Source organism: Galeopterus variegatus, unplaced genomic scaffold (genome assembly GCF_000696425.1).
Source record: "Galeopterus variegatus unplaced genomic scaffold, G_variegatus-3.0.2 Scaffold529, whole genome shotgun sequence".
NCBI lineage: Eukaryota > Metazoa > Chordata > Mammalia > Dermoptera > Cynocephalidae > Galeopterus > Galeopterus variegatus.
The window spans coordinates 550061-565141 of NW_007726640.1; the positions used below are offsets into that span (position 1 = coordinate 550061).

The 15081-nt window shown below is 37.3% G+C and overlaps 1 protein-coding gene across 1 annotated transcript in view; it reads left to right on the plus strand.

The window, feature by feature from the left end:
• Positions 1-15081, plus strand: part of CORO1C (coronin, actin binding protein, 1C) — a 58242-nt gene that overhangs the window by 15343 nt on the left and 27818 nt on the right. Inside the window, exon 2 of the mRNA XM_008569795.1 lies at positions 9448-9570. Within this exon, the coding sequence (XP_008568017.1) occupies positions 9448-9570 (123 nt within the window). The remainder of the gene's footprint in view (positions 1-9447; positions 9571-15081) is intronic.

Below are 15081 nucleotides of genomic sequence, written 5' to 3' on the forward strand. Positions count from 1 at the left end.
TATTTACATCTGTAGTTCTTTTGCTTTTCAGCTTTTGGTTTCAAGCTGAGTAATTTTTTTAATTTGTTTGTTTTTTGTGTTTTTTTGACGGCTGGCTGGTATGGGGATCTGAACCCTTGACCTTGGTGTTATAACACTGTGCACTAACTAACTGAGCTAACTGGCAAACTCTCAGACTGAATTTTATTTTGACTAGGTTCTGCCTCATCTTGGTTTCCTGGTTTCTGTTTGTTCTCAGCCCAGAAGCATCATATGGAATTACTTGTCTGCATTGATGAGCAGGAAGTATTAGGTTTTCACTTTATAAATTTTTTAAGTTAGGAAGCTAGGAAATATAGCCTCTCTGGTTGCTATTACATGTTTAGGCATAGTTGATTAAAGAAATGTTAACTTTTCCACTTTTGTGCTTTCTGATAATAAAATATTCATAGTTTTACAGTACTTCCCTCAAGTTCTTAATGGACTTTAAATATGGTCTATTCAATATTAAACCCAGTTTTTAGAGAGGACCTGCAATGCTAAAATTATTTGCATGCATTTTTCACTTCTGCCCAAAAAGCCTGTTCTTTTTTACTCAACAGGCAGGCGAAGTCTGTACAGACCATACTGCCTCTCCTGGCAGCTTGAGTTGCTAGCTTACCTTACCTTACAGGGTAACTCAATCTTATGTTTTATTCCAGAGCACCTGCTCTTACCCCCAAGGTTAGTGTTTCTGGTTTCCTTAAAGTAAAACCTCCTCAGAATGTTTTATTCCTGGTCCATGAGTTGTCACTCTCAGTGATCTGTCTGTCAACAGGTCATATATCGTGTGCATTAATCTTTTTGGTCTGCAGAGTCCTTGTCTTGTTATCCATGCCACTCCCCCCGTCCCAGTACCACAATTGCTATAGCTCCTCCCTGTGGAGCAGCAGGGGTTTAAGAGATTCTAACAGAACATGTATCCACATAAATAATACTGTCATAAGAAAAAGGAAGTTGGAAAAAAAAGAAAACCCACTTCAATAGATATCCTTTTTTAAACTCCTTTGAACTCTGAACAGTGTGAATGGAGCCCTTATGCTTGGGCTGAAAACTTTTCCTCTGCTTCGGAGCACATGTTTGATTTAACATTCTCCTTGCTGAAAGTTCTCAGTGAGATGTTATTGAAATTTGGGTACATAAAGTAATTTTGATACTCATTTTTTTAAAAAATAAAAACCTGAATGAATAGTAGGGGTGAATAGTTTGGAAAATCTTTAACTATCTCTTGTTTCTTGAGTCAAGTAGTGTAAAATGTCTTTGATTGCCTTCCCCAGGATGGGGTGGGGGCTGATTAGGCTCTTACATCTAGGGTGGTATAACCAGTCTGGATAACAGGCACAGACAACTGCAGATTAGAAGTTGGAAAAGTATTGGGAGGTGAGACAGCTGCCTGTGCTGGATTAGATAAGGGAGACGGTGTAGAAAGCAGTCAGAACCCAACACCCTAGAAATAAAATTCATATGATGATCTTTAGAATGTAAACTAGAAGGAGATTTTACGTGGCATACCTTGAGCATCTTACAGGGGAATATTTGATTTGACTGGTAAGATGAATGTGTATCACTTTTTATCGTCATGGGAGTTTATGGATTAACTTTGTAAAAACATATGTTAGAGAGTAAGCCTGCCGAGTAAAGTGTGTGTGACTTTAACAAAATGTTACATGTCTTCATTCTTGAAGAAACTAGTGATTATTAGATTGATCCTCCTTAGCACCAATTTGGTAGCCTCTCCAACCTACTATTGTATTGAGCAAGCTAATGTGTGGATCAAAAACAATTCTGTGAGGAAATGAAAAATAGTCATTCTGGATGATCTTTTGTATAATACTTAAGACATACTGGAATCATCCTAATGTTGAATTTTGAGTGTTTGAGAATGAGAAACTGTCTGTGAGTACATCTATAATACGCCATTAGCTCCTTTAAAAACACCTCCCAGAGTGTGACCCCTTTACTGAAACATCTGTGAGAAATTTTCTGTATGTGTTTATTTGTATACATTGAAAGTTTTTTGATTGCACAGGATGGCTTTCAGTATGTAGGGTGAGGGTTCCTTTTTGGAATGAGGTGTAAGACTGATAATATAGATTACGCTATTAGACGTTAAGTGGAAGTCGTGTTTTCCCATTAAATTGATGGAAACTATCCTTACAACTAGAAATATCATTTCTTAAGAGTTACATTGACTTGTATATGCCTAAAAAGGAATGTTTTTGCAAAGTTATTTAGATTATGAACAGCCCTTTTTAGAGCAATTAAAGTTATATATTTACTGACACTTAAATTTTGATTTTCACCTCCCTTACCTCCCTCCTGTGGCAGATGTCCATGGGAGGAAAATGTTGTCTGACTCTGTGGGTTTAGTTGAAGTATCAGTCTCCAGGAGCTCTGCTGAGTCTTTTGGCTGCTTTGGAATTTTTCTTTTTCCTTTTTTGTCTTTTTTCGTGACCGGTAATGGGATTGCAACCCTCGGTGTCGCGCCCGTACCACGACCGGCAACGGGATCGCAACCCTCGGTGTTGCTCCCGCACCGCGCTCAACCAGTGAGCGGACCGGTCTCTATATGGGATCCGAACCCTCGGCGGGAGCGCTGCCGCACTCTACCGAGTGCGCCACCGGGCCGGCCCGGCTGCTTTGGAATTTTTAAGGATTTCCCCAAACTCAAAGAAAAATGATACAGCTGGTGTCTAGAATGTTTTCTGCCACAGTAAGGGTTGCTGGCTGGAACATGGTCAAGGCCATCCCCTCAACTTGGGCCAGCCACGTGGAAATTGTGCTGTTACACCTCTCCTTTGTGTCAGCTGTACACACACTTCAGAGGCTGAATTTTCCCTTGGGCTCATGTTGCTTGGCTCTGGACAGGCCACTGGATCTTTCAGATAATGTCTGTAAGCCAGTGTCCTGACCTGTTTCACCAATGTCCCATGAGTTTATGAACTGGGCTCTGGGCCAGAGCCTTTGGGAACCTTGGTGTTGGGAAAGGTTGAAACAAAGGTTTCAAGCCTTTGAGAACTTGTTGAGTTGACTTGCTGGTAAACCCAACCACCTGGAGTTTTAGCTAGAGAGGTAAAATAAAAACTATCCTATGGCCTGTGATTGGGACTAGTAAGAGAGTACTTGGCGGGGGGGTGTACTTCAAAAGGTTTGTGGAAAAATAGAATTAAAAGATAATACACATCTTTGCGTGAACTTTTTGAAGTACCTCATAAGTGATGAGTGAATCAAAAAAATTATTTAAAGTGGGGAGTCTGAATGGCTGACTGTTACGTTCTCAGCTAAACCTTGAATTCCATGCTAGAAAAGTGGTAATATTCTAGAAGATGCAACTGAAGTGACTTATATCCTTAATGAAACAGTGGACTGATTTGTTAGTAAAAAGAAATTATAGTATGTATAAGCCTTATAAAATTGATGGGGAGGTTCTTAAAATAAGTCACCTTTTAGTCAAAAAAGATATCTAAAAGCTGGCATTAAATTCTTGTAAATCTTTCTTTTTATGCATCTCAAAAAGAAGGAAAAAAAGTTCTTGTAAACCTTTATTCCAGACTCAGCATTCATTTAAATACACTGCTTAGAGGTACAGATAAGCAGTGTTGTCACCATAGCATGTGGTGGATGTCTTTCTGAATGGCCCTTCACAATCTAGTGAATTAGACATGGATTCTTTGGTTTATTCACTGGATGATAAATGATTATGTGTCATGGGGATGGATGAGTACTGCATTCTCATTACATCCCAGTGCAGGACGTCTTTCAGAATGATGTCTCCTTATCTTTACCATATAAGACCATTATTAGTATGGTTTCCTGCAGTCTCCATGTACTTGAGCTCTCAGCAGTTTATAAGTGCCCAGCTCTGCATTTTAAATAATATATTCCCATTTCGGTGAAGTACATTGTTGTGCTTTTGTTTTGATTTGATATTGTTATGGGTAAGAAGATATTCGGAGGTACAAGCCCTTGAAAGCAAGATAGGTGATACTTGACTGTGTGTTTGTGAACATCCAGTACATGAGATGATCAATGTACATTTAAAATACCATTTTTTCCTCACACTTTCTTCTTATTTTTGTTGTTTTATCACTAGCAGATATTGTCAGTTCCCTTTCTCTTCTGCTGAACATAGTTTGATGCTACGTTCTGTTTCATTTGTTGTGAAGATTTATGATACCATCACAACCAGAGGAAGCAGCTGCTTGCAGAATATCATTTTTTATTAACTCCATGTTTCTGATGGCCAGCTGCCAATAATTTTAACATTACTTTTGTGCCTTTCTCACAATCCATTGGATAGTGGAAATTTTCTTTCCTTATCCAAACCTAGTGTGGCTGGTTAGTGATATTTTAGATATCTGCTTCTTGACTTTATCTGTGCCTTAGTTTCTTTATTTAGAAAATGGGGTAATAAAATTTCTGTATCATAAAGGTTGTGTGAGAAAGAAGATATGAAGGTCTTTAGTTGCTTCCTAGCATGTGATATCAGTATTCTAAAAGTGTTAGCTATTATTATTATTGTTATTTGTTTTGATAGAAAGGATGGAAATAGGTAGCAGTTGCCCTTTCAGTGACATTTGGGTTCCTCTAAAAATGTGGGACGGTAGTATTTTTATGCTATAGACTAATCAAAGCTGAGATGGTAATGACAGAAATGCTTATTATTATTCTCAAATATCTTACTGACGAGTACTGGTGAATAGTTATTAACTTTTAGCCAGAGTTGTTTAATTTTAACTAAAAAAAGTCATTTAGTAAGTTTCTTAGTATGTAATTAAGAACAGCTAGTACTACTACTTCCAGATTCCCCTTAAAATTACTTTGTATCTGAGCAAAAGCTCTTCATAGCCCAGATTGAAAAAAATAATTTGGTGTTCTTGGAAATTAGTTGAGAGTTCAGTATTATATTTTGCCATCAAGAATGCCAAATGTGGTTTGCTGGGGAGAGCTTAAGAATGCAAAGACCCTGAGATAAAATAAAACAATTCAAGGAGAAAAACTTTTTTCCTTGAGAGTAATGCATTTTAAAAATGTGTGGTTAGTAATGATACATTGGTGTGTTTCTCAACTTTATTTTAACTTTTTTTTCAAAATAGGAAACATCAGACAAAATAACGGCACTCATGTACTCACCTACAAGATTCAACAGATATTAATATTTTGCCATGTTTGTTTCATATCTCTCTTTTTTGGAAAAAAATAATAAAGTATAACAGATGTAGCTAAAATTTCATTCCCATTTTTTCTTTTCTCCTTCCCCAGAGGTAATCATTTCCTGAAATATGTATTATATTTTTGTATTTTTTAGTGCATGTGTATCTTATCTATAACATACACTTTTATTTTGTGTGTGCGTGTTGAACTTTCATGTAAGTAATGTTTATTCCCTTATGGAAGGACAGTGAAATTGCTTCCGCTTTTGCCACTGTTTCCATTGGTGCTGCAATAAATATTCTTGTGCAAAATATTGGGAGCATTTCTGTCATCCAGACCACCTAGAGTGGTATTGCTGGGGTGGACATCTTCACCTCTGCCTATTACCAAATTGCTCTCAAAAGGAATAGTAACAGGATATTCTATAATCAGTTTATATGACTTCCTCTTTCATGACATCCTCACCAGCACTTGTATTTAGACTTTTAAATTGTTGCCAGTTTTGATAGGTGTAATATGTTACTTCATTGTTTTAATTTGCAGTTCCCTAATTACCAGTGTGATTGAATATCTTTTCATGTATCTATTGGGTTTTTAGGTTTACTTCCTTGTGAATTCTCTGCTCATTTTCATCTGCCCGTTTTTCGGTTAGGTTGTTGATTGACTTTGTTGAGTATGTTTGTGGCATACGTCCTTTCCCAGTCAATTTTCTTGCTTTTCTTTACAGAAGGGCCCTGAAACCTTTTAATTCAGATCATATGCCTTTCTACTTACATGTTATCGTTGTCTAATATTTTATTTCTGTCTTATTTTTATCTGTACTCCAATTAGTCATTGTTACTACTCTTTCACACATTAAATACTTATTCGTATTTCCCATATTTACCATAGTGGTTTTGCTTGCTGTTGTTTTGGTGTCTCAGTCCTTTTTTTCTAGCTCATTTTCTTTTCCTGAAATGAGTTTTTGAACTTTTTTTTTTTTTTTTTTGTCTTTTTCGTGACCGGTAAGGGGATTGCAACCCTTGGCTTGGTGTCGCCCGCACCGTGCTCAGCCAGTGAGTGCACTGGCCAGTCCCATATAGGATCCGAACCCGCGGCGGGAGTGTCGCTGCGCTCCCAGCGCCGCACTCTCCCGAGTGCGCCACGGGGCCGGCCCTTGAACTTAATTTTTTAAAATTAATTTTGAAATTCTTTGAGATAAGTCCAAGAATGTAATTATTTGAACAAGGGTCTGTCTGTACATGGTAAATTCTGTGTCTGTCTGAAACGTCTTTTGTTTATTTGCCTTTTTTTGGTCATTACTCTTGAATGATAGTTTATCTGGATATAGAATGCAAGGGTGATTGTTTTTCTTAGCATTTCTAAGATTTTTTTTCATTTGTTTCTATAAATGCTTTCGAGAAGTCTGCCCACCATCAGTCTAATTACTCTGTAGGTAATCTGTTCTTTCTCTGTGATCGCTTTTGAGATTTTTCTCTTTGTTTTAAGTGTTCTAAATTATACTAGGAAGTGAATAGATCGGGATTTATTTTTACTTACACTGCTTGGAATTTGTACCTCTTGATTCTAAAGACTTAAGCTTTTAACTGAGCCTGGAAAGTTCTTTATTTTTTGCTTCTGTTCCATTCTCTTTATTCTCTCCTTCTGGAATGTCTATTTAAATGTGCGTCAGACCTCATTCTGGCCTTCCTGTATTAGAATGTTTTAAATTATGAGCTATCACATATTCAAAAGATTAAGTCTATCTATAGTTTAAATAATAATTATATAAAATAGAACAAATACCTGTGAACCCACCACAACCAGCATGAGCAGTAGAACATTTCCTGGGGTTGGAGCTCCAGAGGTGCAAGTGAAATATCCATTTCATATGGTTTTTATGGGGATGCAATAAGAGAATTAGGCAAAACCCCCTGGCTTAGTAGGTGTTCCTTCATTAAGGAGAGACACAATCAGAGATGTGGTAGAGTAGATCCCAACATTTGTTAAATTTAGGATAACATTTGTTGAGCGCTTAAAATGCTGGGACAGTACCAAGTTCTTTACCTTGATGGTCTCATTTAGTCCTCACATCAACTCAAAAAACAAACTATTAGCATTCTTGTATTACAGATGAGGAACTGAGGTTGAGAGGTAAAGTAATTTGGCCAGGACCTCACAGCTAGAAAATGGCAGAATCACGACTCCAGCCTGGGCAGTCTGGTTCTCAACTGTTTGTGCTTTGCTGCCTGTGAGTGACCCAGATAGCTCCTTCTTAAAACACCCAGATTCTATCTCATATGGTGTTCATTGGCATTTCCTTTTTTGAAGTCCTTTTTGATGATGTATTTCATGAGATCCAAACTGGGTTTAATTAGTTAAGGAAAGGGGGAGGATGTGAAGAAATCTAAGCCTTGGATGTGTAGACAGGGCTGTCTTAAGGTCTCAACTTAGACCTCACCTTTTTCAGTTATAGAAAATAGACTGAGGGCCGAGCCCGTGGCGCACTTGGGAGAGTGCGGTGCTGGGAGCGCAGCAGAGCTCCCGCCGTGGGTTCGGATCCTATATAGGGATGGCCGGTGCGCTCACTGGCTGAGTGCGGTGTCTAATATGAGTTCCAAAAGGAAGAAATAGAGTAGTAGAATTCCCCATAAAAGAAAAGATCACATAAGTTTTTTCTTTGCTGTTCTTCTATCCATTCTTCTCTTCCATATCTACTCAATAAACGTTTATTCAGGTAATAAAACAAACAAATAAACAAAAAACTCACGTTTTTCAGCAGAAAGCCTTCCCAGAAACTGTGACTTCCACCAGCCTGGTTGAATGCCCTTCTTCTGTGTTCCTCCACCTTTGTGCCTATCATTGTGGAGTGTGTCATGTGCTTCATTGGAATTGGCTGTTAAAATGTCTCTGTCCTCTCACTGGACTCTACACTCAGCCAGGACAGAGCTGCCCTGTTCACATCTGTATCTCCAGTACTCAGAACTGTGTCTGGCCCATAAAAGTTCACAAATAACGTATTTGTTAATTCTTAATGATGGAGTAAATTACTGTATTATCCTAGAAGAACTAGTAATAAGAGAGTTTTTTATTGATTGTTTATTATGTTCTGGGTACAATAACTAAATTTTTTACATACTTTACACAGGTAACTGTAATACTGAGTTGTGATTTAACTAAAAACATTCTCACTTAATCCTCACAGTAATCCTGGGAGATAAGTATTATTGTTTTTTAGTTTACAGATGATGAACTGAAGCTTAGAGAGGTTATATGACTTGCCTAAGGTCACCTGCTGTTTAAGCAGTAGAGCTTGGATTTGAAACCATATCTGTCTGACTCCAGAGCCTGTCATCTTTGCACTTTAGCATACTGTCTCTCTGGAGATTCCCACAGTCAAGTCAAATTGGATAAATCACAGAATTTACTGATCGTGAAAAATTGCCAAGAAGATTGCCCACATGTTGGGACTATTTGCTATAACAAGAGAGCAATAACAACCAAAATGGGTTCAGTTATGCATTGCAATGATTCGTTTTTATGCACCACTCTTAGAACATATACAGCCTTAGCATGGACTGGCAGTAACCTGTTTAAAAAAGGAAGTAACTTTTATATACCTGTTGTTATAATAGCATTTGCCTTTGTTGACACAAAATTGATCTGATCAGCCAGGTTGGCTTGTTAGATTCAAATGTGTAATATGAGCAAATTATGATAGCTATTCGTGACTAACATTAAATACTTTATTCTTAATGAGATGTGGATAATGGGGTGAGGTTTAAGTTGGTGTTAATTAGACTGGCTGGCTGGCATTTCTATTGACTGAAGTCAGTGGAGAGACGACATTAAAATGTAGTGTGCCCCTTTAGCCCGTAAGCAATAGCTAAAGCTTCTCTTTTTATTACTTTAACTTTGCCTGCTCACATTGCTATTCATTTCCAGAACTATTAATTTGTATATTTGAGGATGTTATCTTACTGTATTAAGAGTTATATTTCACATTTTGAATAATTCCAAAGTTTGGGGTGTTTTTTTTACAGTAAAAATATACAATTTATAATTTGGTTATTGTAGAATTGTATTTTGGTAAAAAGACTTTTATATTTTCTTTTGCTGTCTAATAATGCAGTTAAGTAAAATCTTTGTGGTTCCATGAAAGTTGACATTGACGAATGTCATCATACGTAGACAGTTGAGAGTTTCAGGTGGAGGTAATAAAGGAGAAATGGGCTTGAGAGAACATATAAACTGTATGGCATTGATGTTACATAATAGGTTTCTCTCTACTTTCAGACTGGTCGAATTGACAAATCCTACCCTACAGTATGTGGCCACACAGGACCAGTGCTGGACATAGATTGGTGCCCACATAACGATCAAGTCATTGCCAGCGGTTCAGAGGACTGTACGGTTATGGTAAGCTCCAGGGTACTGCATGCACACAGGCCAGTGAGACTCACCTTCTGCTTTCAAAAGTGTGTGTGTGTGTGTGTGTGTGTGTGTGTATGTGTGTAGAAGCTTGATAAGCAGAAAATCATAGCAATTTTGAGTGTTGATTGAATTATACAAGGATTGAGCTACTTTAAAGTTTAACTACAGGTAAGCCTTTTACAAGCCCTTATATCAAGAGGTTGTCTTTTCTTCTTTTGTGTGAGTGTATTTGTGTATGTGCTTGTTGACAGTTGATATCTGCTTTCTCAGATTTTAGGGAAAGTAAAACGACTTTCCAGTAATTCTATAAATGCTGTTTGACCATACGACTCCCCCCCACACACACCCCAAAAAAGGAGAGAAAAAAACTGCTGGCACAAACCGTATATTATAGTGAAGTAAGATGACAAAGTTTATACAGATAAAACGGGATACGTATTATGTGTTGAGAGATAGTAAGAGTTTCTGTAAGTGCTTATGTCCAGCTATTGTTAGAAGCCATGTTCTATCCAATGAATCCTGGCTAAGAAAATTCTTTTCATGACTATACACAGACAAACAAAACACTTGAAAATAAGGTTTCTACATTCCCTCATTTAGATTGCAAAAGAAGGTTATATATGAAACCAGGCTTTGGGGTACTTTTTAATGCATCTTATTATTGATTGTGATCTGCCTTTAAATGTGATTATTGGTTTGGATCAGTTTTTAATTCCAGCCCACAATATGCTGAAAAAATTAGGTATAAGCACAGACAGGATTACTGCCCCTGAAATAAGTGAAGATAGTCCCTAATTAATTTGTAATTTGGTCTTACACATATCAGGTATAGAGCCTGGAAAACCACGATACTTTTATTTTCCTTTTTGTTGTTATGGACTAAAACATTGTTTGGAAGCCTGTATTAATTAAAATTACTTTACATAAACAAAAATTAATTTCTGAACTGTGTCATTAAAACATTTACCCACTTTTCCTCATGGGCTTTTGGCTGTGATCTCATAATTTTGGCAGCCAAAACATATTAAAGAAATATGCTGCTGTTAAAAGGAATTGTTCTGTTTAATATGCCTTGCTAAATTGATAATTTCAATGGCTGTAGACACATTTTGCTAAGGGAAAGGAACATTATTTAGACCTGATACGAAAATCTTAAGCTGAGAATGTTAACCTTTTTTATGAAGAAGCAGGTTTGATCCATCTTTTGCTCTCCCTGTCTCTAGCACTACTGGTCATGTTACCTTTTTTAAAAAAGCTTTTGTGTTATAAAAGATACACAGAAAAACACATCAAATAGTTCAGTGAATTAAGTTCAATAAAAAAGTGAAAAGTAAATTGAGTTAAGTGACTTATTTCACAGTGAACACCCTGTAACCACCTTCCAGGTCAAGAATTAGACTCTCCCAGCCTCTCAGACTCCTCCGTGTGCCCGATTCCCCTTTTCCTCCCTCTGAAAGTAACCACTATCCGGACTTCTGTAATACTCATTTCTTTGCCTTACTTCATGGTATTAATCACTCAGGCGTGCATCTCTAGACAGTATAGCTTAGTGTTTCCACTTTTAAAAATGATAAATTGTTTTTGAAGTCTTTCTTAATTGATAGGTTCCTCCTCCACCCTCTTCTTTTCCTTACAGCATATCTGCTGAAGGGCCCTGACTTTTGACTTGTACTTTCCATTCATCTGGATTTTGCTCATTGCACCCTCATGGTGCAGTTCAACATTTCTCTGTCCTCTGAATTTCTTGTGAGTTGGCAGCTGGATCCCCAAGTGTGGTCAGATTCAGTTTCGATCCCCTTGGCAAGACAGTTGCTAGCATGTGCTCTTCCATCAGGAGGCACGTGATGTCATGATGTCTGGTTTTCATTTGTTGTTTTGATTTGTGCAGCTACTGGTGGTCAATGCCTAGATCCAGTAATTCATTAGGGGTCACAAAATGGATTCAGTTTCGATCCCCTTGGCAAGACAGTTGCTAGCATGTGCTCTTCCATCAGGAGGCACGTGATGTCATGATGTCTGGTTTTCATTTGTTGTTTCGATTTGTGCAGCTACTGGTGGTCAATGCCTAGATCCAGTAATTCATTAGGGGTCACAAAATGATGATATTAAATTCTGCCATTTTTTTTCAATTTTTAGCTGGCAAAATTTTATAAGATAATGCTCCTTCTTGCTTACTATTTAGTTACCAGTAGTATAGTTCATATAGGAAAACAGGATAAATGCTTGATTCTTTCCTTTTATTTGCCCAGTTTTCAAGATAATGAATTGGATTTCTGTCACCCTCAGAAAGTGACCAATTAAGGTTTTTTTCCCCTTTCATTTCATTTTGAACTCATGGATTTGAACATATTTGAATCCATTACAGTTCTTATCTCAAAGCTCAGATTGTCCCGTCTTTGCCAACGGGTACCTCTTCAAGATTCCCAAGTCCTTTTGAATTGACCCTTGTAGTCTTTGATAGCTTCCTTGATGTCTGATAGGTTAAGTTGTTTCAGGCTCGCCTTGGACATCTCTTGCCCAGACCATTTTTTCAGAATCAGCCATTTCTTGCAGAATCCTGGTTTCTTTTCATGGAAAATGGTATTTCTAGATCACAGTCTGGGTGATAGGATGGTCATTATGACCATGGTGATCAGTGCTTTTAATATTCAAGGAAGTGGGGCAAGAAAATACATATATGTTTAGAGATATAGTACCTTGTGATTTCATCCTAATATTTCCAATTCAAATTCAGAACTATATTTACTTAATTAACCTCTTTAATATTACATCTTTTATCTCTTTTCTTCCATACTGAGAATCCTGGTTCTCAAGGATGCAGAGGATGAATTAGAATATTCTAATCTATCTTATTTTCTTTATCACAATATATGTACAACAGTGCCAGAGTGAAAATACTATTACCACCACCAATTATTGTTACTGAAGATAGTTAAACAAACAAACAAACAACTATTTAACCCATGCTATCTTTATTCTCCCTCCATTTAAACATTATGTACTCTGTATTTCCAATACCACATAGCTGTTACATTCCACAGTCTCTCCTGTCTTAAGTCTACAAGTAACTACACTTAGTGCTTTCCTTCAGTCCTTATGTCAATCTTGCTAGTCATTTGGATCATCTGAAGCTTGTTCTCTGGTACATTCCTAAGGAAAGACTCATGGGAACAATGTTCTCTGAGTTCATATATATTGATAATAGCTTGTCTGTGATCTTTATACTTGAAGGTGAATTTTTCTGGATATAAAATTGTTGGCTTATAGTTATTCCTTGAGTATCTAAATGTATTATTCCATTTTCTTTCGATATAAAGTGTTGCTCTCAAAGTCAGGTGATTAATTTTCTTTCCTTTATAAATCATATGCTCTTTTTGTCTAGATGTTCATAAGATTTTTTTTCTTAAAATGTACTTAATTTTACTAGAATATTGATGGTCATTCTGAGTAGGTATTCCTACGTACATGGTGTGCTCTTTAATATATGTTTCGAGTATTTTTTTTCAGGAAAGTTTTCTAGAATTACTGTTTTTAGTATTTGTTCTTTTCCTTTGCTTTGGTTTACTTCACTGGGGACTCCTGCTTTATCTTCTTTATTTATGTTCAGTATTTGTCAGTTTCTCTCCAACTCTTTTTCTTGTTCATTTCCTTTACACTTTACTTTTTTTTTTTTGCTTTTGCTTTTGCTTTTTACCTTTTATTTCTTTTGGGGGCTTTATTTGTTGTGCTGATTTTCTCTGTGTTCTTGCTTGGTTAGATTTCATTTCTTTTTTTCTTTTTTTCTTTTTTTTCCTTTTTGTCTTTTTTTGTGCCCGGCAACGGATCGCAACCCTCAGTGTCGCGCCCGTACCGGACCGGGACCGGCTACGGGATCGCAACCCTCGGTGTTGAGCGGCGCACTGTAGCAGTGCGCCACCGGGCTGGCCCGTTAGATTTCATTTCTAAAGTGATTTTTCTTTTATTTCTGTCTTTTCTTGATTTCTGTTACTTTATTTTTGAATTTTTCTAGTTCTTAATTACAATATTTTATGTCATTGTTTTCTAATGTCTTTTTTCTCATTTTGAAATAGTATAGTTTTTAATCTTTTTTTGAGCATGTCTTTTTCGCATTCTTATATTGTCTGTAGGGATGTTACTCTGTGCCTTATACTCTTTTTTTTCTTAATTTTGAGATTTGACCTTGATCTTTGGTTTCGTTTTGTTTTTGCTTGTTTTTTTTTTGTGTGTGTGTGTGAATTGTTTTCCCAAGCTTTTTAGAAAGAAGGTGGCTTGGTTCAGATAGCTGTTCTAACTTGGCGGAGATCCCTTTTCTGCCATCTTCAGGGTAGTAATTAGAAACATGGTGGTTACTTGCTTTTTGAGATTTTTTGACGTGCTTTTATTTGGCCTTTCTCATTTCTTTGTCCTTTTTATTTCTATCCTGCTCAGATTTGATTCCCTGGAGTTTCTGCTTAGTGTGGGGCCTATCCTGGAAGGGATCCCTGTCTGGTTGGTTTTGAGAATACCAAAACCATCCAGACAGGGTCTAGATTGCACCTGCCCCTTCAGACCTTCCTTGCAGGCCCCCTGTGTTCAGCTGCTATTTGAGACAGCAAAACTCCTCTCAGTTTCCACCGGTCTCAAATTGGCCTGCTGTTCTCAGGTCTTCCAGGTGCCCATTGCTGCCCCCCTTCCCCCCACACCCCCAGCACCAGAAGCCAATAACATGCAGGTCATGTGGCTGTTGGTGGTTTGCCTCCATTGCTTGCATTTTTGGGTTATCACCTAGTTTTGTATAAATATTGTCTCAATTTTTTTTAATGTGCTTGCTTTGTCTTTTTATGGAGGGACATGGGAAAATCCCAAAATTATGATGCTGTTGAGACCACCGTCTTCCCAGAATACTATGTTTCCCCTTTCTTTCTATTGCCATAGTGAACATTTTGTAAATTAAATAATGCTTTGGGATAAATCCTCCTAATTTATTTAAACCCCCTGAATATGGAACTCATATTTAAGTCACTCTTTAATCACTTAATGTTCCCCAAATATGTTGTTATTGGGTAATTGAAGCTTTTTTAGCTTAGCAGTTGAAATGAAAGTTTAAAGAGATATTGGATCTTCTTCTATACTACCTGCTTCTAAATACCCAATTTTCCACTTTGCTTTTCTAAAGGTAAAAGTGCAAGAAATTGAATGGTTTCAAAGAATACCTTTTTGTTTTATTTATTTTTTTTAACAGAAAAGCACTCTGTAGTTTCTCAAGCCTAGGCTATTGGTAGTAGTTCAGGAGCTACTAATAGTAGATAGTATAACATGGCCTAGATCTAGTAGAGGAAGGATACCATGAAGAGCCCAAGATTAGGAGTTCTGGGCACATGCAGGTTGCTTGAATGCTCTCAGCCTCTGTTGCCTTACATAAAAAATGGAGATATAGGGCCGGCCCGGTGGCGCACTGGATAGTGCGCCGCTTGGGAAGCGTGGCGGCGCTCCCGTCCGAGGGTTCGGATCCCACAT